General features: G+C 53.9%; 11 protein-coding genes across 11 annotated transcripts; 3 read left to right on the top strand and 8 right to left on the bottom strand.

The window, feature by feature from the left end:
* Positions 1 to 284: 284 nt before the first annotated feature.
* EI97DRAFT_502212 (uncharacterized protein) lies at positions 285 to 1,330 on the bottom strand (the record flags this gene model as incomplete). The annotated part of the gene is made up of 3 exons (XM_033802743.1): positions 285 to 1,038; positions 1,119 to 1,200; positions 1,298 to 1,330. The coding sequence occupies 3 exons, from the start codon at positions 1,328 to 1,330 to the stop codon at positions 473 to 475; spliced, it is 681 nt and encodes a 226-aa protein (XP_033652841.1). The 3' UTR covers positions 285 to 472.
* A 1,055-nt stretch (positions 1,331 to 2,385) lies between these two features.
* EI97DRAFT_434516 (uncharacterized protein) lies at positions 2,386 to 3,963 on the bottom strand. Its single transcript, XM_033798651.1, has 3 exons — positions 3,377 to 3,963; positions 3,224 to 3,325; positions 2,386 to 3,170 (listed from the first exon to the last, which is right to left on the bottom strand). The coding sequence occupies exons 1-3, from the start codon at positions 3,651 to 3,653 to the stop codon at positions 2,539 to 2,541; spliced, it is 1,011 nt and encodes a 336-aa protein (XP_033652840.1). The 5' UTR covers positions 3,654 to 3,963; the 3' UTR covers positions 2,386 to 2,538.
* Positions 3,964 to 4,351: 388 nt separating this feature from the next.
* Positions 4,352 to 7,856, bottom strand: EI97DRAFT_459593 (uncharacterized protein; the record flags this gene model as incomplete). Its single annotated transcript, XM_033801019.1, has 2 exons — positions 4,352 to 7,290; positions 7,349 to 7,856. The coding sequence occupies 2 exons, from the start codon at positions 7,854 to 7,856 to the stop codon at positions 4,352 to 4,354; spliced, it is 3,447 nt and encodes a 1,148-aa protein (XP_033652839.1).
* A 799-nt stretch (positions 7,857 to 8,655) lies between these two features.
* EI97DRAFT_443525 (aspartate kinase) lies at positions 8,656 to 10,390 on the bottom strand (the record flags this gene model as incomplete). The annotated part of the gene is made up of 4 exons (XM_033799834.1): positions 8,656 to 8,753; positions 8,808 to 9,527; positions 9,581 to 10,203; positions 10,257 to 10,390. 4 exons carry the CDS (start codon positions 10,388 to 10,390, stop codon positions 8,656 to 8,658), a joined length of 1,575 nt encoding a protein of 524 aa, XP_033652838.1.
* A 447-nt stretch (positions 10,391 to 10,837) lies between these two features.
* EI97DRAFT_434514 (Pkinase-domain-containing protein) lies at positions 10,838 to 13,202 on the bottom strand. Its single transcript, XM_033798650.1, has one exon. The coding sequence runs from the start codon at positions 13,010 to 13,012 to the stop codon at positions 11,270 to 11,272; it is 1,743 nt and encodes a 580-aa protein (XP_033652837.1). The 5' UTR covers positions 13,013 to 13,202; the 3' UTR covers positions 10,838 to 11,269.
* A 110-nt stretch (positions 13,203 to 13,312) lies between these two features.
* Positions 13,313 to 14,123, top strand: EI97DRAFT_434513 (uncharacterized protein). The gene is made up of 3 exons (XM_033798649.1): positions 13,313 to 13,361; positions 13,415 to 13,542; positions 13,591 to 14,123. Exons 2-3 carry the CDS (start codon positions 13,432 to 13,434, stop codon positions 13,654 to 13,656), a joined length of 177 nt encoding a protein of 58 aa, XP_033652836.1. The 5' UTR covers positions 13,313 to 13,361; positions 13,415 to 13,431; the 3' UTR covers positions 13,657 to 14,123.
* Positions 13,934 to 15,818, bottom strand: EI97DRAFT_434512 (clathrin adaptor, mu subunit). Its single transcript, XM_033798648.1, has 4 exons — positions 15,414 to 15,818; positions 15,252 to 15,343; positions 14,307 to 15,181; positions 13,934 to 14,246 (listed from the first exon to the last, which is right to left on the bottom strand). The coding sequence occupies exons 1-4, from the start codon at positions 15,748 to 15,750 to the stop codon at positions 14,240 to 14,242; spliced, it is 1,311 nt and encodes a 436-aa protein (XP_033652835.1). The 5' UTR covers positions 15,751 to 15,818; the 3' UTR covers positions 13,934 to 14,239.
* Positions 15,819 to 16,150: 332 nt separating this feature from the next.
* EI97DRAFT_451188 (uncharacterized protein) lies at positions 16,151 to 17,359 on the bottom strand (the record flags this gene model as incomplete). Its single annotated transcript, XM_033800327.1, has 1 exon — positions 16,151 to 17,359. One exon carries the CDS (start codon positions 17,357 to 17,359, stop codon positions 16,151 to 16,153), a length of 1,209 nt encoding a protein of 402 aa, XP_033652834.1.
* A 304-nt stretch (positions 17,360 to 17,663) lies between these two features.
* On the top strand, positions 17,664 to 18,590 carry EI97DRAFT_82728 (uncharacterized protein). Its single transcript, XM_033803123.1, has one exon. The coding sequence runs from the start codon at positions 17,755 to 17,757 to the stop codon at positions 18,289 to 18,291; it is 537 nt and encodes a 178-aa protein (XP_033652833.1). The 5' UTR covers positions 17,664 to 17,754; the 3' UTR covers positions 18,292 to 18,590.
* EI97DRAFT_82820 (short chain dehydrogenase) lies at positions 18,197 to 19,531 on the top strand. Its single transcript, XM_033803124.1, has 5 exons — positions 18,197 to 18,566; positions 18,615 to 18,691; positions 18,747 to 18,830; positions 18,884 to 18,952; positions 19,013 to 19,531. The coding sequence occupies exons 1-5, from the start codon at positions 18,367 to 18,369 to the stop codon at positions 19,411 to 19,413; spliced, it is 831 nt and encodes a 276-aa protein (XP_033652832.1). The 5' UTR covers positions 18,197 to 18,366; the 3' UTR covers positions 19,414 to 19,531.
* Positions 19,532 to 19,804: 273 nt separating this feature from the next.
* EI97DRAFT_434509 (ClpP/crotonase) lies at positions 19,805 to 20,847 on the bottom strand. Its single transcript, XM_033798647.1, has 2 exons — positions 20,316 to 20,847; positions 19,805 to 20,249 (listed from the first exon to the last, which is right to left on the bottom strand). The coding sequence occupies exons 1-2, from the start codon at positions 20,441 to 20,443 to the stop codon at positions 19,868 to 19,870; spliced, it is 510 nt and encodes a 169-aa protein (XP_033652831.1). The 5' UTR covers positions 20,444 to 20,847; the 3' UTR covers positions 19,805 to 19,867.
* Positions 20,848 to 20,902: the final 55 nt, after the last annotated feature.

The raw sequence follows: 20,902 nt of genomic DNA, 5'->3' as shown, positions 1-20,902 counted from the left end.
AGACATGTTGGTAAAGGCAGTGAGACTCTTAATTGTCAGATTTGATGGTATCTGAAGATGTCACGGTGACAGAAAGATTGATTGAGGATGGGTTGACTGATTGTATTCAGGTGTGTGCTTGTTTGTGTGAGGCTGGGGCCTGACACCGGTTTTGATGTTCTTTCTCTGGGCACCAAGGCTGTGCAGGGCACTAGCCACTGCAAAATCACTAGCCACATGTCCTCAGACAGTACCGGTACAGACAATATCTCCCAGTCCTCCTCTCCAGTCCCAGATGGGATGTCCATAAACTGGCTTACCATCTGACACCCTCCCTTCCTGTTATCCCTCTACTACTAACCTACCCACGCATACAAGAATCCCTAGCTATCCCTTCCCGCCCTCTGCATGCATATCTCTACCCTTTTCCCTGCTTTCCCGCTCTCCTAGAAACCCTTTTCCCCCTCCCTGCTGCTTAGGAGCAGACGCGGAATTAGACGTACTCGCTCTCTAAGTCGTAGCTCTCCTCCTCGTCTTCCTCCTCATCTACCTCTTCGAGCTTGATCCTCTTCTCGGCGCCATCTCCGTCCTCTTCGCCTCCTCCTTCTCGATCTTCATCGCCGTGCTCGTCTCCGCGACGGGAATCAAGAAGAGTGGACCTCTTCCTCTTGCCCCCACCCCCACCACCACGAGCACCATTCCCATTCCCATTGCCATTCGCCCTCCCCCCACCAGCACCAGCACCCACGCCCCTCATCCCACCACCACCAAACACATCCTCGCCGCTATCATCATCACCATCAGAGACGTACGTGGCATTCCCCTTCCCATCCCTTATTCCACCAAACCCATTCGAAACAACCGTCTTCCCAGTCTTCTTGCCAGACGCCTTGACGCCGAGGAGACCCGTGGTAGTGGCGAGGGACTTGGAGCGTGGAGTCTTGGGCGTGCTGGGGGTGCTGAGCGTGCTGCCTTTGCCGCCGCTACTGCCGCCGCCGGTGCCTTTGGCGCGGTTCTTGATGTTGGCGAGCCGATGGCTGACGGCTTTGGGGGTGCAATCTGTGAGGGTGGAGTTAGCGGGAGAAGAGTGGAGAAGTAGATGGAGTTGTATAGAAAAGACAATGGGAAGGCAAACATACCTTGACCGATCTTGGCGGCGAGATATTCTAAAAGCCCCTTGTTCATGGGGATGTTGGTGAATTCCAGGATGCCGGCTAGCAGCTGTTTGTTCGATAACGTTAGTGACTGTATACACGGACCCAGAACACACAGTCTACATAGGTGGACTGCAGAGCAAAGAGGTAGGAGGGAGACGTACCTTGGCGTCCTCGACGGAGGACCAATTAACCATGGTGAATGGTAAGTGATGAGATGAGTTGAGTTAAGTAGGGCCGACTGGGTAGTGGCAAGGTAAGAAGATGTCGCTGCTTCGCGCGAGTGAGGCCAAGTGCAAGACGTCGGGGTCAGATACTAAGAGGGTTGTCAGCTAGGCTCTCCAATGTCGAGATTGGCAATGCTAGGAAGGCGAATGTGGCGGCCTTACAGTGTCAGGATCAAGCGCCACTGCTGTGCTGTTGAAGATGTAGCAAGATGCTGAGCTGTGTGCTTAAGCAGGTAAGACGAGCTCGCGTTGTTGAGAGCGACGACGAGGACCAAGAGAAGGCGTTGAGTGGGCAGACGCGAACGTGAGAAGAAACTCTGTTGCGAGGAAGAGTGTGCAGGAGTCTGTGTAGGTAGAGGCGCAAGCGGTGCAAGTTGCAAAGGTTAGCGTTAGGCTGTGTAGGACGAGAGGTTGTTACAAAGTAAGAGGGGCGGACAATGTAGAGTAAAGAGGAGAAGAGGATCAAGAGGGGAGTAAAAGTGTAAGAGCAGGTTGAGGAGCGGGCTAGGCTATGCAATTTTTAAATCCAGTGTGGGATTGTCGGTGAAGGTTGCCTGGCGGAAGCGAGACGAAGTGAAGTGAGGTGCGGTCAAGATTTTCACTGTCAAGCCAAGTATGGTCTGGCGGAAGCGAGACGAAGTGAAGCGAAGTGAGGTCAAGACTGACGGTCAAGTGACTGTCAAGCTAAGGATGGTGAAGCAGTGATGGGATTGAGATGCCAAGGCGGTCAAGTCAAGTATGGTGAAGGTGTGCGGCGCCTTGGAGAAGGGTCTAGGATGAAGGTAGCGGAAGAGATGGGAGAAGGAGGGCGAGCTCTCCTTTAGAACAATGCAGAAGTAGAAGTCTTTGTGGTAAAGCATAACGTTCCATATCATATACCCAAAGTGCATATCTCATATTCAGAGACTGGGCAGTCAGAAAACTCCCACAAGTCAGTAATCCGTCCGCTTCGAAGAACACTTCCCTCACTCAAATCCATCACGCATGCAGCAGATGACAATCGATGCGCGAATCGAAAAATAATATGCCATTCCACTACCATGAAGAGGGTATCTGATAAACGAAGGAACCCCCAATCCGTCCATAAACACCCAAGAGACTTGATTCCTTTTCCTTTTCCTTCTTGGACAAGGCGAGCCTTAAGACAAAAGCTCATCCGGATGCGCGCTCACACCCTTCTAGTCATGGCCGCCCTCCGACCACATATGTGCGTCGTTCTCCCGACTCCTCCCGCCCGCAGCGACATCGACATGCATCCTCGTCTCCAATTCCTCCTCCATTTCCTCCACGTCGTCGTCATCGACCGTAGTCTCCTCCTCATTCCGCTCCTCATGCCACTCATTCCTGGCTCCCTCGCCCTCGCCCTCATGCTCCTTCGCCCCTACCCCTGGCACCCTGGGTGCACGCATCCTCTTGCCCTCGTTCCATCTCCTCCAAAGCTCCACGACATACTCGGGCACCTTCTGAAACGCCAACTCGGGCGGGACAATGGGCAGTCTACTCAGCAACTCGCTCTCCGTCATGAGCTGCGGAGCTTGCGCCTCCGCCTCCCTTAAGAAATACTCGGCCCAGGATTGCTGGTACTTGAAGACCAAGTCGCGACTCCACGGGGAGCGTTGCCTATACGGCGACTTTCCCGTGCGGCGATTCACCTTAAGGATGTCGCGCAGGTGCTGCTCGCAGAGATCGGTAAGGCGCGCGTGGCCGCCGGACTGAAGCCAGAGGTCGCGGAGGCGGGTGACGACCAGTTCGTACGCGACTTGAACATGGGCACTGCATGGGGGGAGGTTGGTGCTGAGGAGAGGGGGCACTATGGACGAGGGAATTAGATCAGGTTGGTGGCGCGGAAGTTTAGTGACGTACTGTACTTGAGGAGCTGTTCTTCACTCAGATATTCCGGAACAACTTTGGCCTTGGAAGGAGTGCCATCTTCGGATGCAGTCGCCGTGTCATACCACTCGTCATCTAGCACTGGAGTTAGCAGCTTCAACCAAATTGAAGTATCAAGAGACTCACCATTCGGCGCAGCCATCTCCTCCGCAAGCCCATCCCGTACCTCCGCACTCTCCTTCGCCTTTGCCCCTCCACTGCCCTTCCCCTTCTTCTTCGCCATGGCCTTCTTCTCTGTAGCAGCAGCAGGAGCACTCTGCGTATCCGTAGTGACCGTATTGGTTCCAGACTCAGACTCAGACCGACTCCCACTCTCCGTCTTCCTCTTCTTGTAGGCTGAGGCAGAGGCTCCAAACCCCGAGGTCAGCGGTAGAAAGGGAGACGTAAACCAGTTCCCCGCCATGGATTCCAACGACGTTGTCGCTCACGTGAAGGTGGCGGCAGGCTAGCGGAAGCTTGGGTCGGCGGTCGGGCGGATCCAGCCACTCGGTGCGGAGTCGGGTCTGATTGATTGGGAGACAAGGAATGCGGGTTAGCGAGGGTTTCGTTGTACAAGTACAATCGAGTGGAGTAGTAAGCAGCGAGCGGATGCTAACAGTAAAGAGAGACTAGCGAGCAACACCCAGTTTGGTTGCGCAGAGTAGAGAACGAAGAGATGAAGTTGTGAAAGAAGAAGGCCTTGCAATTGGAGTTGGAATGAGGGTATAAGATTGTTGTTCCGCGACTTCCAAAACAGCAAACACGAAATCACATGTCTGTGCGGAGTTTGTATGACGTCACTACCTACCCTCGTAGGGCGGACGGTTAGCGATGTGTTCACTGCAACACACTTTACTGTGTATACGATGAAGAAGGTTTCCTTTCTTCTATCATTTATATTCTCGGATATCGCAGCTGTGATTCGCAATAGAAGACCAGAAGTTCGACTAGCGGCAAAGCCAGCAACGGGATATCCAGCTCCCTTTCCAGCATGTAGGACCTGGTCCGTGAAAATGCCTCTGTCAATCCCCCTACTCCCAGTCCACTTCGAACCTCATCCGCAAGCTCAAAACCCCTGCAAATACAGTAGCCACTAAACCCACTCCTCAAACCCCATCACTGTCAACCAAACTCAAACCCCTTCTTCCCCTTCCCTTTCCCTCCATATTCAGCCTCCACCTCCACCTCCCCCTCTTCCTCCAACGCCCTCAACCTCCCCTCCCACTCCACCCTCTCCCTCTCAACCCTCGACTCCGTCCTCCGCAACCCCCCAGCACCAGCACCCGCAGCAGCAGCACCCGCAGCAGAAGAAGACTCTCCAAACTCCTCCTCAACAGGCGACCGTATACCCATGTTCCACGTAGTCTGTCTGTGGCGCCGCTTCGCCGCTAGTCTAGCATCGACAGCTGGAGTCTCGTCTTGCAATGGCGGCTGCGGAAGCGCATCAGCCTGTTGTTCGAGGGCTGATGATATAGGCGCCGATCTTGTCGAGATGGGTAAGGGGCGCGTGGGACGCGTGAGATGGGTGCGGCCTATAGGGCAGTCTCTGCGCGGCGGGAGCGAAGGAAATGAGGGAAGTGTGGGGCGCGAGGGACGCGGAGGATGTTCTTGCACGGTCGAACGTGTAGGAAGGGTAGGACGAGTCAGTAGCGCCGGGATTGAGGTCTCCAACGGCAGGTCGGGCGAGGGAAGCGGCCAATCGTCGACATCTACATATTCGCGCTGTAGCTCTCGGTGTCGTTGTTCGCGTAGACGCAGCCTTGAAGGTCCGGGGAAAGGTAGGTCTCGTGTGGGTGTGATACTTCCCGAGGATTTGGCATCGTGTTCATCTTCCTCTTTCTGTTGGGATGATGCGGTCGAGATAGGTAACGTCTCAGTAGGAACCGGAGGCGAGGGTGGCAATCTTGTCGGCGGCGACGGGAACAGCGTTAGAGGCAATGGCCAGCCTGCGGGTGCCTCGATATCCGGCTCTCTCTCCTCCTCACCCGTATACCATTCCGCTCCGGGGCCCAGAACCGCTGCCTTCATGGTCGGTGTCACAGCACCAGACGAAGGCACGACATCCCCCTCGTCTTCCTCTTCGTCCTCATCTCCCCTCTCAATATCCATAAGCAGCCTCGCATACCGCAAATCCGTATCATCGCTCGCCACACTCCTCCTCTTTCCTTTCTCGTCTCCCTCTCCAGAATCCGCGCTGTGAATCGACAAAGCCGGTGGCGGAACCGGCGTCATCATATCCCACATCTGTCCCAGCAGCGCAATCGACTCGCTCACATTCTGCCTTCCGCCTTCTTCTTTCTCCACCGACTGCGCATCGTCCTGCTCCTCCCTCGCAGCCTCAACTTCTTGATACCTTTCCAAAGCCTGCTCGTAAAATCTCGTCGCCCAAACAATCCTTACCGCCTCCACCGGCACTTTAAACTCGGCCCTCCGCGCCCTCCTCTTCAATCCATTGAGCCCCTGCCGCTGTCTCGCCAACATAATCTGTCCATGCGCAGAAAGCTCCTTCTCATCATCATCATCACCCTCATCCTCCTCGTTCCCAACCCCCTGCTTCCTCCCCTTCTTCTTCGTCGGCAACGGCTGCAAAGCCGGAACCGCAACAGGCACCCAAGCCCCCTTGCTGACATCGAAATACTGCCTCTGCTTCAACCTAGCCAGTCTCTCTTGCGCGAGCCGCTGCTCCCGTAAATGCATCGCCAACCGCGAAACCCGGTTTTGCCGCATCACCGCCTCTTCGTCCTTCACGAGCTCGTCTTTGATGGCGGCGTGCATGGCTGGTTTGAATCGTACGTGGTGCTCCAGGTCTGTCGTAGATTGCGTTCCCAGGTCGAGCGTGAGCTTTTGGAGGACGATGCGTGCGATGTGGACGGCGGCGAGATGTGGTGCCGTGTGCGGGGAATTGGAGAGGGCGACGAGGGATTGTTGGAGGGAGGATAGGGTGTCGGAGGCGTAAGAGGATATCTTTCCCCTGTTTGGGGTGAGGGGTGGGAGGGAGGAGTGGATGGGGGTGGAGGGTTCGGAGGGAGAGTGGGAGGGTAGGGAAGGGAGAAGGGGAGGAGCAGAGTGCTCTTTCTTGAAGAGCTGGAATTTGGACAGCTTCTTCTTGAGTCCTGGACGTGCCTTGGACTCGGACGTCGATGCGGATGCCGATCTGCTCCCTGGAGGAGGGCGGCTTGGGAGGAGGGATCCAGGCGCAAGATCCTGGGTGGAGGAACCCAGAGTGAAGGACGGAGGCTTCGATGGATCATCCATAGGCTCTTGCACCGTGGCAAGGCCTGGAAGGGAAGTCAATCCAAGCCTGATCCTCAGCCGCCCTTCACTCCAGGCCCCCCAAAGCGCCACCAAGGTGTCCTGCACCTGTATATATGCCTCCCTAAGGAGGGGCTCCCTAGGCACATTTTCGAGGTCGGCAAAGGGATGCTCGACTCCGCTTGTGCTCAGTTCTCCAGCCGGAATGGGTAGGCGTTCTACCCCAATGCTTTCCAGGACCTCGGAAACCGAGTACCTTTGCAGAGAGAACGAGGACTTTGCCGCCGACGTTGGCGTGGGCAGAGGCGGAATAGAGAGGTCGGACGTGACGCGGTGGAGAGTGAGGGATTCCGTATCCACGGCAGCGGGAGCGGTGGTGGAGCGAGGGAGATGTCTCGGTCGGCGAGAAGGAGTCGAACGCAATGGCCAGCGTGGAGACTCGGGAGGAGGTTGAGCGTGACCGACGAGGACAGGAGGGTCACTTCTCGAGGCGACATCTTCTTCTCGGCGGAGTGCAGGGTGGCCGCGCAGGTGGGGAGGGAGAATTGTGAGATCTTTCGACTCTGTGGCAAGCCCTTGACTGCTCGGTCCTCCCTCCGCTTGAGCGAAATGTTCCGGTTTTGGAGTGGAGGCTAGGACTCCTTGCTGGGCCCAGAAGCCAAAGGGACCAAAGGCGTTTCCCTGAGGCTGATTGAAGAAGATTTGTAAGTCTCGGAGTTTCGAGAAGTCGGCGTTGTATGTTGATATGACACTTACGAGAGGAAGGACAGACTCGAGCCCGAGGGGAGTATTGTCGTCAACCCGTACGGCTAGTAAGGAAATAGGTTAGCACTGCAGTGCAAATGTATACTGTGTAGGGATGCACACCTTGTCCGCCCTCCAGTCTGAGCGGAGGCGGTCTCGTCCGCCGCACCAGAGCCGCCCTAGTTCTCGAAGGAAAGAGGGAGGAAGCTGGGGGGCTAGTAGCCAACACCAGAGCGTCAGAGAGGGAAGAGGACGCGGTGGAATTTTCCTCTGCTAGCGGCAGAATTGCCCTTGGGGTCTTTGTTGCCTTCGCTGCGGCGACAACGGCAGCAGAACTCCAGCTACCCATCCTCCTCGCCCTCCTCAGCTCGGCGAGCGTACCTCGCTCCTCTTGCTCTCGGATGATTCTCGCACACTGCTCTGCAACCATGGTCTTCTCCAGGTTAGCTTCTCCATAATCTGTGCGCGAATTGGTTGCGGATCTTTGCTCTGTCCTGCTCCTCTTGAGCCGTCTGTGGGCACCGGGGAGAGGCGTCATGCCATCCTTGCTGTCCTTGAGGTTTTGGTGGCGATCGAGCTCCAATGCCCTGGGAGGCAGGAGTGGAGGATGTGGATGAGATTGCATCTCCATCATGTAGAGCGAGCACAGTGGCTGCGGAGCTTGCCAGTAGGAAACAAGTTGTTACTTACCGCTGCTGTGATGGTTGTGGGTAGAGGAGGGAAGTGGAGGAGGGAAGAAGCGCGACGCGAGATATGGGCAGAGTGCAAACGCGCGGACCCGTAAACAAAAGTCACTGTGAAGTTGAAATGGAAGGAGCGGGGACGAAAGACTGAATAGAGAATGACTGGAAAAGGGCTTCTTCCGACTAGGTCTGTAGAAGTGACAGGGCCCCAGCGACCTTTCACCGGCCGACCGAGCCTGAACACCATTACCTATTTCACAGAGTCGGTCGACAGGAAGGGGAGATAAGTGAAAGTTGGTGCGAATGGACATGAAAGTGTCTCGCTGGAGCTCGCTTTTCACTAAGTCAGGAAAGAGAAGTGTCCCTGAAAACTTAGGGTAGGTTGACAGCAGAGAATCGACTTGAACGTCTTGCGACTCGAGATTGCGCGATGAAGCAACTGACGTTGCCTTCCCTTAGTTGAAATAGTGGGAATTCATGCATCTCGTCCACTGTGATCTGAAAACGTGAGATGACGGCAGCACACCTTGACAATGGAATATCAGGATTGTATCGCATCTTGTCTCCGGACCATTTCTCCAAGAAGAAAACTCATGGACTGTGAAAAATGACGAAAGAGCATTGTACAAAAGCATGAATGAAAGGCAAAACGAAAATTTTACCATTGAACTGATGCTTTAATGCTTTAATGAAATCAAATCCCCCTCTTGTCTATCCCAGTTCGCTCCCTATATGAAAGCATGCTGTCTACTCCAGAAACGTGAAAAGATTCGTATGAACAACGTTAAGCGCGCGATCCGCTTCACGTGCTTCAATAACACACGAGATGTTGATCTCGCTTGCGCCTATGTCCAATCAGCATAACAACCTAACCATGATAAACAACATTCACGACATACCTTGCGAAATCATCTCGATGTTGATATTGCTCTCTCCCAGAACGCTGAAAAACTTGCCAGAAATACCAACCATATTCTTCAACTGCCGGCCCACCAAACTCACAATCGCCATATCCGGGACGATGTCGATGGTGCCCAGCTTCCCCAGCTCAATGACGGCGCCATTCAGATCCTCATTCGCGATGCGGTACTCGTCCTCTCCGCCGCCGCTCAACAACGCCGATTCGGAGTGCAATGCCATGGAAACGTGAACCTCGGACGAGGAGATCAAATCAACAGAAAGATGCCACTTATCGAGAATGCTGAAGATGCTCATAAGGAAACCGTGGGCGCGCGTGCGCTTGTTGCTGTGTACGTTAAGCACAACGATGTTGTGTTTGATGGTGACGGCTGTCGGGCGCTTGGGACCCTGAACTTGAGTCAGGAGGCTCGCCGACCTCGTGCGGAATAGCTTTGGATCGCGGAGAGGCGCCTTGTCATCGATCTCTTCTTGGGAGTCGGGGTAGATTACAGTTCCGCTGTTGCGAGGATTGATGACGTTCTTTATGCGGATTTGTATGCGGGCGCGTATGACCTGCTCCATAGTAAAGGGATGGATGACCTCTGACCCGTAGAAGGTCAACTCAGCTGCCTCGGACGGAGTAACGCTGGATAGGAGACGTGCGGTGGGGACTTTTCGCGGATCAGCGGTGAAGATGCCATCAACCTCTTTCCAGATTTCTGTGTAGCGCTTGTCAGTCAAGTTAGCAGTCATGCATTGGACTGGGACCTACGAAGCTCTTCGGCCTGGATACCCACGGCCACCAGCGCAGCACAGAGATCGGTATACCCTCTCCCAATGCTCGACAAGATACCGCCAGGCACACTGCCAAAGTATCCAGTAATGACGGGAACCTTGTCCCCGCACGCGCGCACCTCCTCAGCCAAAGACTGCGCCAGGTTCTTATAGAAGCTCTCATTCAACCCCTTGAGCGGACTCCCATTCCCCTTAATGATGTCCGACAGATCGACAAACTGAGCAGGCACGCCACGGTCCTGCAATAGCGCGGCCATGTACATGCAGCTCAATTTCTCGCCCTTGCTAACAATCTTGTCCTCCACACGCGACGACACTTCCTCGAGGTGCTGCGCCGACTCGAGTATCTTGGTCAGATTGACCATCTCAGCGTCCACACCCGCTGTATACGCGGCGAGTATCTCCGGAGACGCAATCGTGTTCTCCGCAGCCTGGACGTGGTCCGCCCGAATCGCCTCGATAATGTCATCGTACCCACGAGACCCGGGCTTCTCTGCAGCGCGGGCACATCGTAGAAGTCGATTGGTAGTCCCTTCGAGTTTAGTATTGTTGCTCCTCGCCGAGCACACAATGGCCGTGCGGTTCTCCTTCAGGCTCGTCCTACTCAGACGTCAGTACCGCGCAGTGATCAAAAAGTGGCATGTTCGACTCACTTGACGACCTGACATATGTTCTCCGCGTATTTACCGACAGCCGTGCCACCAAATTTCTGCACGATCCAACCGCCGGGGAGGTGTTTCTCCGCCGTGTGTGCTATTCTTTCCGACTGGTGTGTGAATCCGTTCATTGTGGTAAGTGTGAGGGGTGAAAGCGGAGACGCCTGGAACACTGCTTTTTCGCTCCTCAAGGCTCAATTTAAGAGATTTGAAGGATCCGGCTTGTCCAATGGTCCTTTCCTCGTCAATAAATCATAGAAAACAAGGGCGTAGGAGCAAGCAGTGAAGGGGTAGTCGTGTGCAAGAGGGCGGGTGGTGGGTCCTCGGCAGTGCGGGACCTGAGTCAAATAATATGTAATGCAGCCCGATGCCGCAATTCGGGTGGCTGCAGGTCAAAAGAAATTTATCAGCCATAGATTGTGGCGCACTAGATGTGGCAGTGCGCCCAACCGCGATTCGAACAGTTCGAGACCTTCGCGGGGAACTACCCTAGCGCCTTGGCGCGGGCCTTCCTGTTCACTGGTGTCCTTATGGCGCCTGTGGCAGATTTCAACACCACGTTTCAATCCTATTCAGATATCCCGTGTATAGAAATTCGTTGTCGAACAATAATCGGTATATAATCACTGGCCCTACTTCACCTACCGGAAGCCAATGCCATTACTTTCCTCACCAATGTGCCGGTCAGATGGACATGTACAAGCAGACAGAACAGATATACTCCCGCATCCTCTCGCTCTGACCAATAAAGTGTCCTCCGGGAAACCCCATCTCGTAATGCGCCCTGCAAATGCATAGTATCCTCCCCTCCAAACGCCAATTCATAGTAGTCACAGTCCGTGGAACCTGACCAATTCCCCCCGTGTACCCAAACGCCAACACCACACACAGAGAGAGTGTGGGATGATTGCAGAACCCATCCCGTAGCGTCCTGCCAGCATATCGCGTCTGTCCGCAAACAGAGATCCTTCCGGCCTTGCTGCATTCTTCGTCTCCCTCGTGGGACGTTCCTAGCGTCTGTAAATGTCCCGCTCGCGGTCGCGATTCCTGTTGTCACGCCGCTCTGGACTTCGGGATCGCGTCCTCCCATCTCTCCGGTCTCTTCCAAAGTTGCGCGAGTCACCCGGGCGGTCCCTATCCCTGTACGCCCTTCCACGATCAGATCTATCATCTCTGTAGCCTTCGCGAGAATGCCCGGAATCCGCTGAACCCCTTCGTACATCCCTCGCCCGGTCGTCAGGATCGCGAGAACGTCTTTCCTCTCGAGGCCGCGGTCCATCGCCGTCGCGGTAGCTAGGCACATATTTGTCCATGTGTCGCGGAGGTCGGTCACGGTCAGTATAGCCATAGCGAGGTGCATGTCCTGGAGGATACCGCCCATCGCCCTGGTGAGGAGGTGGTCCACGGTCTGCACCTCCGCCCCAGTGCGGTCCATGCCTCGGCGGCGGAGGAGGCGGTCCCCGGTTGTCATAGGGCGGCGGCGGACCTCGATTGTCATATGGAGGGGGCCGTCTGTCATAGGGACCGCGCGCACGATCAACACCTGGCGGGCCTCGATCCTGCGAGGGATACCTGGAACGATCCCAGTGAGGTCCGGTTTGAGGAGGTCCAGTTCCAGCCCATTCACCATTCGGTCCCCCGCCTACAGTGCCGCCAGCGGGAGCGGGAGGCAAGACGCGCTTCTGGCCACGTGCATTGCGTCTGTCCAGCTCGTGCGAGTCCTGGAATTTCGGGATTTCTTCCTCGCGCATCGGCAGCGGCTCAGTCTTGAAGTAAGGGTGTTCGATGGCGTCAATCGCGTTGATACGCTTTCGCCAGTCCAGGCGGAGCAGGTCGCTCAGGAGGGACAGGCCAGCCGAGTTCAAATGGTGGAATTGGCCTGTAAGATTGCCATTCGTCGGCTGAGAGTTCTTCACAGTCTCAGCGCCCGGTAGCTGCTCCCAGCCCGGCATGGTTTGGGCGGTCGGTGTGCCCACAAGCTCGAAGATGATCTGCAGCTGATGAAGGTCGCTCTGTCCAGCCAGGATCGGCTTGCGTTTGAACATCTCACCAAAGACACAACCGGCGCCCCACATATCGATCGCAGGAGTATATCGGCGGAGTTGGAGGAGCAGCTCGGGGGGCCGGTACCATCTCGTCACGACCAGGCTGGTGTAGTCACGAGTGGCTTCCCCATTGCCCTTTCCGCGCTGAGGCACACGTCCATCGTAGGTACGGGCGAGCCCAAAGTCGGCGATCTGGAGCCGACCTCGGTTATTGATGAGCAAGTTGGCGGCCTTCATGTCGCGGTGGAGGATATTGTTGTCGTGGAGATAGTGGAGGCCCTTAAAGAGCTGGAGCATGTAGCACTTAATCTGCGCCTCGGAGAAGTTGACTTCGGGGTTGTCAAGCAATCCAGACAGGTCATGGTCCATATATGGTGTGACCATGTACAAGATAGCCCTCTTTCTTCCCTCCGCTTTGGGCCTCTCCACAGCCATCTCCTCCAGCTTCAGCACATTATCGTGAGACAGCATCTTGAGCAGTTTGATCTCCCGTAATGCCGTGATGGGAAACCCGTCCTTCTCATTGTGCATCAATATCTTTTTTAGCGCGTAGACCTTGCCTGAGAATCGGTGTCGCGCCTTGTGTACTTCGCCAAAAGTGCCTTCGCCCAACTTCTGAAGCAGTTCGTACTCGCCAATCTTGGAGCAGCCGATGAAGCGGCGCGTGATACCCTTGGGTGGCTCTTTCATCGTCGTCGTGGTCGCCATGGCCGCGGCGGCGTGCGGAGGTTTAGACAGGACACCTGATCGGGTTTGAGATATCGTAGATCAAGGGGCGCGTCGTTGATAAAGGAGTTGGTGGTGGAGTTGGGCGGATGGGGCCGCAGTCGCGACCGCTGCCATGAGAGAGTGTGTGATTGAGGCGCCTGTTATTGTGCCGTCCTCATCCTATTGTGCGGGAGGCATGGGAAGTCTGCATGTCCGCGATGAAGGTGAACAGCGCGGCTGATTATGTAAGCGAGGCAGGACAGGGAAGCTGCAACCGCGCGGAACCTCACCTCGCCGTCACATTGAACCTTCGACACCCAGCACTAGCAATTGAAGCCTGAAACTATCGGTATGGGGCGGAGAAGACGAAAGGATATGTGGTTCATGAGCTGACAGTTCTAGGGCCCCTCAACGACGCAATGGGTCCCCCACGTCCTCGCCTCGAAGGCCCGCATCCCATCAAAGTCCCTCCGGTTCGCCCTCTATACAGATTTATGGCTACCGGTCTCGGCGCATCTATGTGGTTCTTTGTATGTCAGGTACTCGGTAACACTTGGGACGGCGCTGACGGAGGATAGTTGATGTACCGCGCGAAGCAAGATATGCCCGTCCTTCTGGGCTGGCGACACCCTTGGGATCATTGAGCGGTGGAGACAGATTCGCGAAATACGACGATGAAATGTACATAAACAGCGGGCGATTTCATATCCAAGCATCAGCAGGACGGAAATGAATCAAATCTATCAACCAAACCTTGCGAATGTTCTCCTATGCTGCTTCCCCCGGTTGTGTATCTCGATCCGGTGCGATGCGCCAGCCGAACTGTAGGGAACTTCTTATCATGCCGATGTGTTTCTCTGTGCAGTGGAGAAGCCAATTGGATCGAAGATCACGTTCAAAAATGGCCTGGCCGCTATCCAATTCCCCCCTTTTTAGCCCTTACATATCTTGTTTCCGAAGATTTATCATACCATTTTCTTCCGGCTCCTTGCATCATGCAATGTTCCTCATCAAGGCCACAAGATAGCAGAACAATGGGTTTGATAGCAAGTGGATAAACTTCCAGCCCAATATGTATTTACAGAATAACTAAGAATGGATGAATGACCAGGATATCTCGTGCCACAGAACCAATTCCCCCAGACATTGAAGAACGCCGATGATGCAAAACGCTACCTTTTCCCGTGCACGATAATAATAAGCGAGCTCTATCACCCATGCTAAATGCTAGAATCTACAGACAGAGTTAGCATGGAGTCCAACGGGGCTTTGATGAGAGAGGTGTAGAACATACCGTATCTCGTAGTTCCCTGCCCTGGTCATATACCTCACCCACTTAACACTACTATAATTACTCTTCTCAAACACTTTCAGATACCGCACCAGCAGCCCCGAACTCGTAAACATTAGCAGCGAAAAGTTCAAACTCAGGGGCGGACGACTCCACGCCTTCTGATTCGTCATGCTCGTCAGCGTGGCCTCCGCGCTCAGCACAAATTCGCTCTGTCCGGTGAACCGCGGAATCTTCCACACAATGTTATTGTGTTCGGGCTCGTACTTGGCTTTCCCCTGCGACGTCCGCTCCGTGATGCGCGCGGTATTCAGAGGTGTGGGGATGCGGACGACGACGTTGGTAGCGAAGAGTTTGGAGCCGTAGTTCGCGCGGATGGCGATGCTGTATTCGACTTTCGTTTTTCCGACTTCGTTAACGATGGCGTGCACTTTGAAGGGTAGGTTTACGTTCTCTGTGGCGCGGTACCGCATCAGTTCGAATTCGCCGTCGGGCGGGATGAACGAAATAATGCGGTCCGTATCGAACTTGCCCAGCTTGACGCACTGGTGGAATTGGCAGTCCTCCAGCGTAACACTGCCTGCAGCGGCGCGCGTGGCTTTTGTGCCCGCGCGGTTCCCGCTGGGATGATGAAGGTTATCCTCACCAAGGGTAAGGCGGTCGTTCAGGCCGAATTTGCATTCGGGAGTGCCGGAGAGGTACGCACGCATCACGATTTGGCCGTTCACATCTGCGCGGAGGACGGTGCCGGTTGCGGACATAAGAAGATTGACGTCTTCGATAACGTCGACGAAGGCTTCGTTTTTTCGGTATTTGATGTCGGCTCGTCTCCAGGAGAGGGCCCCAGTGGCTTGCATGGTGATCTTTGACGAATCCTCCTGTACGCAGACATGTCAGTATAACCATTTGGAATACTCTGGAAAGCATCCTCTGTGCCATCCCACGTACCATTGCCCGCTCGGACTTGACACCCTCCGTTGTAATGTACATCTTCAGTGTATCCGTCTCGGTATTCTGCGGGTATCCGAAATCGAGAATCTCTGTGAACTCAATTAGCCATGTCCATCTTCCCCTTAATATAGCTCTGCCAATTCCGAGCAGTTGACATACCATCCAGCAACTCATACACCAGCACAAAGTTATTCTTAACAGCCTCCTCGTCAAACTTCCCAAAATACGACTTCCCCAGCCCAATCAGCCTGTACAAGAACTCAAACACCAGAGCTGCATTCGCATTGCTCTTCGTTATCGCCACCAGGTATATATTCTCGTGTTTGACATGGCTGAACGTTGTAGACCCGAGGGTCAGAATCGGAGACCGCACCTGCGCGTTCGATATCACTTGGATGCGGAAGACGTCGGCGAGGCGGGGTCGGCAGTCGTTGCGGAAGGCGCGAAATATTAGATTCTCGCCTTTTTGATTGAATATAAGAATCCCGGAGAGCATGTTGGCGGGAGGAGCTGGGGAAGTTCGAGCGCCGTACGGTTGGGGGTTATGGACTCTTGAGGGTGGTGTAAAGGGAGGTGCGGTTAGTGAAGCTCGGACCATGACGGTCGAGTCGAGGGAATTGCTGGATTGGTGCTAGTGCCGTTTGTGAGAATGAACGTTTCTTAAGCGCTGTTATAGAAGACTGCGATACATTCAGATTATACGTGAAAAGTGTGACGAGAGTGATACAGAATCTAGGCGGTTTTCCTTTGTGGGCTCAACAAGCTCTCTTCAACCCAACAGGTCTGTTGTGACCTTGCATGATAAATTGGATCAAAATGATATTGAAACATAGAATTAGGTGTTGGCAACTGTACAGGCATGCGGTACGCGGGTATCTCGAAAGGGAGGAAAGCACTCAGCACTCCTTCACAGGCACTCCCAAGATCCCGGTCAACGCAGCCCATCGTGCCCTCCTCTCGACGAATTTGGTTTTCAACAATTCGTCGACCATTTTCGACAACGCCATTCGCCGGCCTATATACGAATGCACAATGGCCTCAGGTCGCTCTGTGAACTGCGATGGACGTTCAATGTCTGAGCGTAGTTTGAGTTCGGCGGCACTCATGGTTGAAGCATTGGCGAGAGTCCACCAGAAGAGCCGGCCGAGACTGCCGGTTCCATGCACCAGGGCTAGGTCAAGCTGCTCAGTGTTGTTACTAGCCGTCCGGAGAAACTGCAGGTAGGATTTAAGAACCCGGATGACATCGTTTGCCCTACAATCGGCGAGTTGCTTGTTGTCCTCTATCCAAAGGTGCGAAGAGTGATATGGATGGCTAAGTTGGCGTACGTTCCCAAGATCGCCCAGAATCCACTGTGTGTCGCTTTCCACAAAGATGTTCGAAGGTTTGATATCGTCGTGACAGAACCCTTTCCTGTGAAGTGTTTCCATTGTGCGAAGGAGCTTATGGAACGTCGCACGGTAGGTCAAGTCCAGTTGGCTGAAGCTGTTGGATGAGCTTTGTTGGCGTAATCTTTTAGCTAGACTGGGGAGATTTCCACCGGCAACCAGAGGAGTGACCAGATGCCATTCTGGAGCCCTTCGTGGTAAGGAAGTGGCCATGAAATAAGCCTGCACAGGCAGGAACCCAGATGGGTACTTCTCTTTCGCGTCAGCTTCTGCGCTCCATATTCCTCCAACTTCCACTGAGGCAGGGATCTCCGCTGGCCATCTCATGTTCGGGTCACCCGAAACGCAGTTTCGAAAGGGGCTCTGTCCTGGGACAAATGTCTTAATCACCGAGGAGTTAAAGGTGTACGTCTTGCCTTCCCACCCCGAACCCAGAACCTGCCATTGATTTCGATGAGCCAACAGCGTATCCACGAACTCCAAGTGTGAGGCCTCGGTTTCCCGTATCGCTCTATCTGGTCTTGCAAACTCTGTAGGGGAATATTTTGCACCCAGTTCGCTGCGATAGAAGAAGAATAGGTGCTGTCCGTGTAATAATGTCAGGATGAAAAGAAATATTCCTAGGATACGGTTTGTAAGAGTGGTGGAGCGAAACCTGGACACCAAGTATGGGCGACCTCCCCATGGTGGTATTGATGTCTCGAAAGGGCGACCCATGGTCCCAGGCACGAGTTTGCGAGCCTCCGAATGCAGTGGAGAGTATGTACTGTGTATGGAACCCTGGGAATGTGGGAGAGCAAGTAGAGATTGGGACCTACCTTCAAGGAAGGAGCGAAAGCTTACATAGTGGCGCCTGGGAAGGCATATTTGAGTGCCAGGAGTCACTTCCCCTTCATTCTTACTTGTAGGCGCTGTACTATGGCGCAGCATCTCGTTTCCGGGGCCGCCACAGACGTCGTCTCCAATCAAAGGGAGTGGTACTCAAAGGAAGCTCAGCCGGATGCCAGCGTTTGCATACAGCTACCCCCGTGGGCGGCCCTCCTCGTTTCCTAACATGACGTAGACACAATCATGCGGCCGGTTTTGCTGGCACGAGACATCGTATATGGGCCATGGGGGAAAACAAGGCATCGAGTCTCGACGCATTTCCCGCGGTTCCGGTCAACAAGATCGTTGGCATCGTGGCGGTGCATCAAGCAAGAGAGGCCAACAGCGCCTGCCTGGTGAGGGGCTCATGTCTCGCGGCTGGAACAGCTTGGCTCACACAATCCAGCTTGATGTTGTTGTATGGACTTGGAGAGTTCGGTGCAAAGTGCAGTGTGGTTTGGAGATGGCTCAGGGGAGGAAACCCAGAGATGTGGCTGTGTACAGTACTACTCGCTAAGCGAACATTCACCTGTCGACGTCATCGGCGCAACCAACCACCGTGGACTAGGCCCAACTTCATAGCGAGATGGAGATGGGGCATTATAGAGGGGGAACAGTTGCGCTCGAATTTTTCCGATTACCTGCAAGGGGCATTGATAGCAAGAGAAAGCATAACCCCGAGTCGGGAATATGTAGAGTTCTCCCAACCCTTGGGAACCCACCGTCCACCCCACACGCCAGGTAACCTCATGCCGATAAGTATTTCCGAACAGGTAACGTGACGTATCTCCGCTGTGTACATAAACAACATAGCCAACGTTCCTGCCTACCATTGATCTTACATCCCGCTTTTCAGCATGTCGATGTCAGTGGAAGAAGTTCAGACCCCGCGTGAAGGGTTCCCGCGCCCCGTACCCAACATACCAAGCAACGTCCTCGAGCAGTTTCGTCTAAATGGAAAAGTCGTAGTGGTGAACGGCGCGGCCGATGGCATTGGCTTAGCTGTCGCAGAGGCAATGGTAGAAGCGGGTGCCAATGTTGCCATGTGGTATCATAGGTGAGTTTGACGCAATTGCTCATGAACATAGCAATGACATGGATCCAGCAATTCTGCGGCCGTCGACAAAGCGGCAGAATTCTCGAAAACTCACAATGTAAATGCGAAAGCGTACAAGGTCAATGGTGAGAAGACTATACGCAATCAGTTGAGAGGCAAGTGGCCTAACTAGATCTTTAGTTTCGGATCCAGAACAAGTCCAGCAGACCATTGAGAAAGTCGTTGAAGACTTTGGCAAGGTTGATGTTTTCGTTGCGAACGCTGGTAAGCCACCCTATATTCAGGACTGTCATCACCACACCCTAACATGATTGCAGGAATGGCCAACTCCAAGCCCATATTGGAACAAAGTCTCGAAGAGTACCGGCAATTGATGTCCGTCAATGGTTCGTAACTCAAGAACAGTATCCCGCAACGTCTGAAGCAATGCGCTAATCCTCTCGCAGTTGACGGTGTAGTCCACTGCGCGAAGTACATCGGACAAGTCTTCAAGCGGCAAGGCAGCGGTAACCTTATCATCACATCGAGCATGAGCGCCCATATCGTCAATGTGCCCGTGGATCAGCCAGTCTACAACGCTACAAAAGCGTTTGTCAGCCACTTCGGGAAATCCATTGCGCGCGAGTGGCGAGATTTCGCGCGCGTCAACATTGTGTCTCCAGGCTTCTTTGACACGAAAATGGGTGCCAGTTCACGCATTATAAACGAAGCGTATCGTATGACGCCACTTGGCCGGCAAGGAGATGTCAAGGAGATCAAGGGGCTCTTTTTGTACCTGGCGAGCGACGCATCGACATATATGACTGGAAGCGATATCCTGATTGACGGAGGGTACACACTGCCATAAGACGGACCTCTTAGAGGCGTTAGAAGAAAATAAAGACACGGTACGGTGCTCGTAGGTAAATACAGGTGTAGTGGTGTGATTCTTACGAGTTCCTTATGCAGTGAACCTTCTGTAGAGAGAGCACATACCCAGGACCCATTTCTAAAGGTGCACAAGTGCCGCTGCCGATCCAAACATCTCCCGCTATGAGTCTCGATGTGTAGACTACCAAAAGCATACTGATTTCTAAAAGAGTATGGCCAACACTGAAACTGTCTGTTCTAGAAAATACGAAAAGTGGGATTTCCAAAACGCCTGGAAGTTCGAACAATTGCACTTCCAGACGATCGCAAATTTCTGGAGAGATATCAGCCGGTTGTCTGCAGGTATATTATTCACATATTTATTTAAGGGCCGATCGCGCCTGGTTTAGAATCTGTTCACATCTTCTGCTAGATCCGCGTATCACAACTCTCTAGAGTTTGAAGTTTCCCGATCTTCCCTGACCTCCGGCGTACCTCTTCGCACCCGCGATTCCTTCCTCCTTCACCACGCCAATCCCGTTGTCAAACTCATACCGTAGTCCATCTTCCAAACTCTTCGCCTCAAACGCCGCATAGTAGCACGAATCTCGGTCCCTGTTTATACAAAGCTGTGGGAACTTAACGAGCTGCTCTGCAATCTTTGTCGCCTCTTCAAGAGCCTTTCCCTTAGGCACAACACGGTTCGCCAAACCCATTGACAAGGCTTCTTGCGCGCTCACGGGTCGTCCCGTGAGGATCATGTCCAAGGCTCGTCCGAGACCGACGATTGCTTGGAGCCGTACGGTGCCGCCGTCAATCAAGGGAACACCGAATCTATGTGGAAATAACAGTTGATTATTATATCCGAAGCATTCCTTACCAAAATGATAGTGTACCTACCTGCGACTGAAGACACCGAAAACAGCATCCTCCTCAGCGACCCGCATATCCCCCAGCAAACTCAGCTCCAGCCCTCCCGCAACCGCATACCCACTCACCGCACATATCACGGGCTTGACGATCCGCATCCGTGAAGGTCCCATAGGCCCTAGATTCCGCCCTTCAACGGGCCCAAAATGCGGATCTCCAGAACCTCCACGCTCGGCCACGTCTTGGAGATCAGCGCCCGCACAAAATGTTCCATTCGCGCCGTGAAAGACGCAAACTTCTTGTGTAGGGTCGGCTTCGAAGTCAAGGAAAGCTTTATATAGCTTTTGGGCTGTGGCAGGGTCTACGGCGTTGCGTCGGGCGGAGCGGTTGAGCGTGATGGTCGTGATGCCGCTGGGCGAAGGAGAGTATGTCACGGCGTGGGGTTCGGGGTCCATATTGATAGATGATATTCGAGGTTCGAGATTTACTGAATTCTTATACTTTTTTAAATAATATCAAGCCACTGTATGTCCTTCATGTTGTTCCTCATTCATACACAAATTGAAGGCGGGGATCGATGTCTTATAACGGCATGCCTCGGCAACTCTGCTAGGGTA

The sequence above is a fragment of the Westerdykella ornata genome, assembly GCF_010094085.1.
Source record: "Westerdykella ornata strain CBS 379.55 unplaced genomic scaffold EI97scaffold_15, whole genome shotgun sequence".
In the NCBI taxonomy this organism is placed as follows: Eukaryota; Fungi; Ascomycota; class Dothideomycetes; order Pleosporales; family Sporormiaceae; genus Westerdykella; species Westerdykella ornata.
Note: the sequence above shows the minus strand (reverse complement) of the source record. Positions and strands in the feature narration are given on the sequence as shown.

Bases quoted from the DNA above. Each gene is read 5' to 3' on its own strand.
- EI97DRAFT_434516 (XM_033798651.1), bottom strand. From the start codon at position 3,653: ATGGCGGGGAACTGGTTTACGTCTCCCTTTCTACCGCTGACCTCGGGG. The intron at 3,326-3,376 runs GTGAGTCTCTTG...CTCCAGTGCTAG, and splicing joins GGAGATGGCTGCGCCGAATG to ATGACGAGTGGTATGACACG. The intron at 3,171-3,223 runs GTACGTCACTAA...CCTCGTCCATAG, and splicing joins AGAACAGCTCCTCAAGTACA to TGCCCCCTCTCCTCAGCACC.
- EI97DRAFT_434514 (XM_033798650.1), bottom strand. From the start codon at position 13,012: ATGGCGACCACGACGACGATGAAAGAGCCACCCAAGGGTATCACGCGC.
- EI97DRAFT_434513 (XM_033798649.1), top strand. From the start codon at position 13,432: ATGGGTCCCCCACGTCCTCGCCTCGAAGGCCCGCATCCCATCAAAGTC. The intron at 13,543-13,590 runs GTATGTCAGGTA...GACGGAGGATAG, and splicing joins GCGCATCTATGTGGTTCTTT to TTGATGTACCGCGCGAAGCA.
- EI97DRAFT_434512 (XM_033798648.1), bottom strand. From the start codon at position 15,750: ATGCTCTCCGGGATTCTTATATTCAATCAAAAAGGCGAGAATCTAATA. The intron at 15,344-15,413 runs GTATGTCAACTG...TTGAGTTCACAG, and splicing joins GGTGTATGAGTTGCTGGATG to AGATTCTCGATTTCGGATAC. The intron at 15,182-15,251 runs GTACGTGGGATG...GTCTGCGTACAG, and splicing joins TCAAGTCCGAGCGGGCAATG to GAGGATTCGTCAAAGATCAC.
- EI97DRAFT_82728 (XM_033803123.1), top strand. From the start codon at position 17,755: ATGGGGGAAAACAAGGCATCGAGTCTCGACGCATTTCCCGCGGTTCCG.
- EI97DRAFT_82820 (XM_033803124.1), top strand. From the start codon at position 18,367: ATGTCGATGTCAGTGGAAGAAGTTCAGACCCCGCGTGAAGGGTTCCCG. The intron at 18,692-18,746 runs GTGAGAAGACTA...CTAGATCTTTAG, and splicing joins GAAAGCGTACAAGGTCAATG to TTTCGGATCCAGAACAAGTC. The intron at 18,953-19,012 runs GTTCGTAACTCA...ATCCTCTCGCAG, and splicing joins GCAATTGATGTCCGTCAATG to TTGACGGTGTAGTCCACTGC.
- EI97DRAFT_434509 (XM_033798647.1), bottom strand. From the start codon at position 20,443: ATGCGGATCGTCAAGCCCGTGATATGTGCGGTGAGTGGGTATGCGGTT. The intron at 20,250-20,315 runs GTAGGTACACTA...ATTTCCACATAG, and splicing joins TTCGGTGTCTTCAGTCGCAG to ATTCGGTGTTCCCTTGATTG.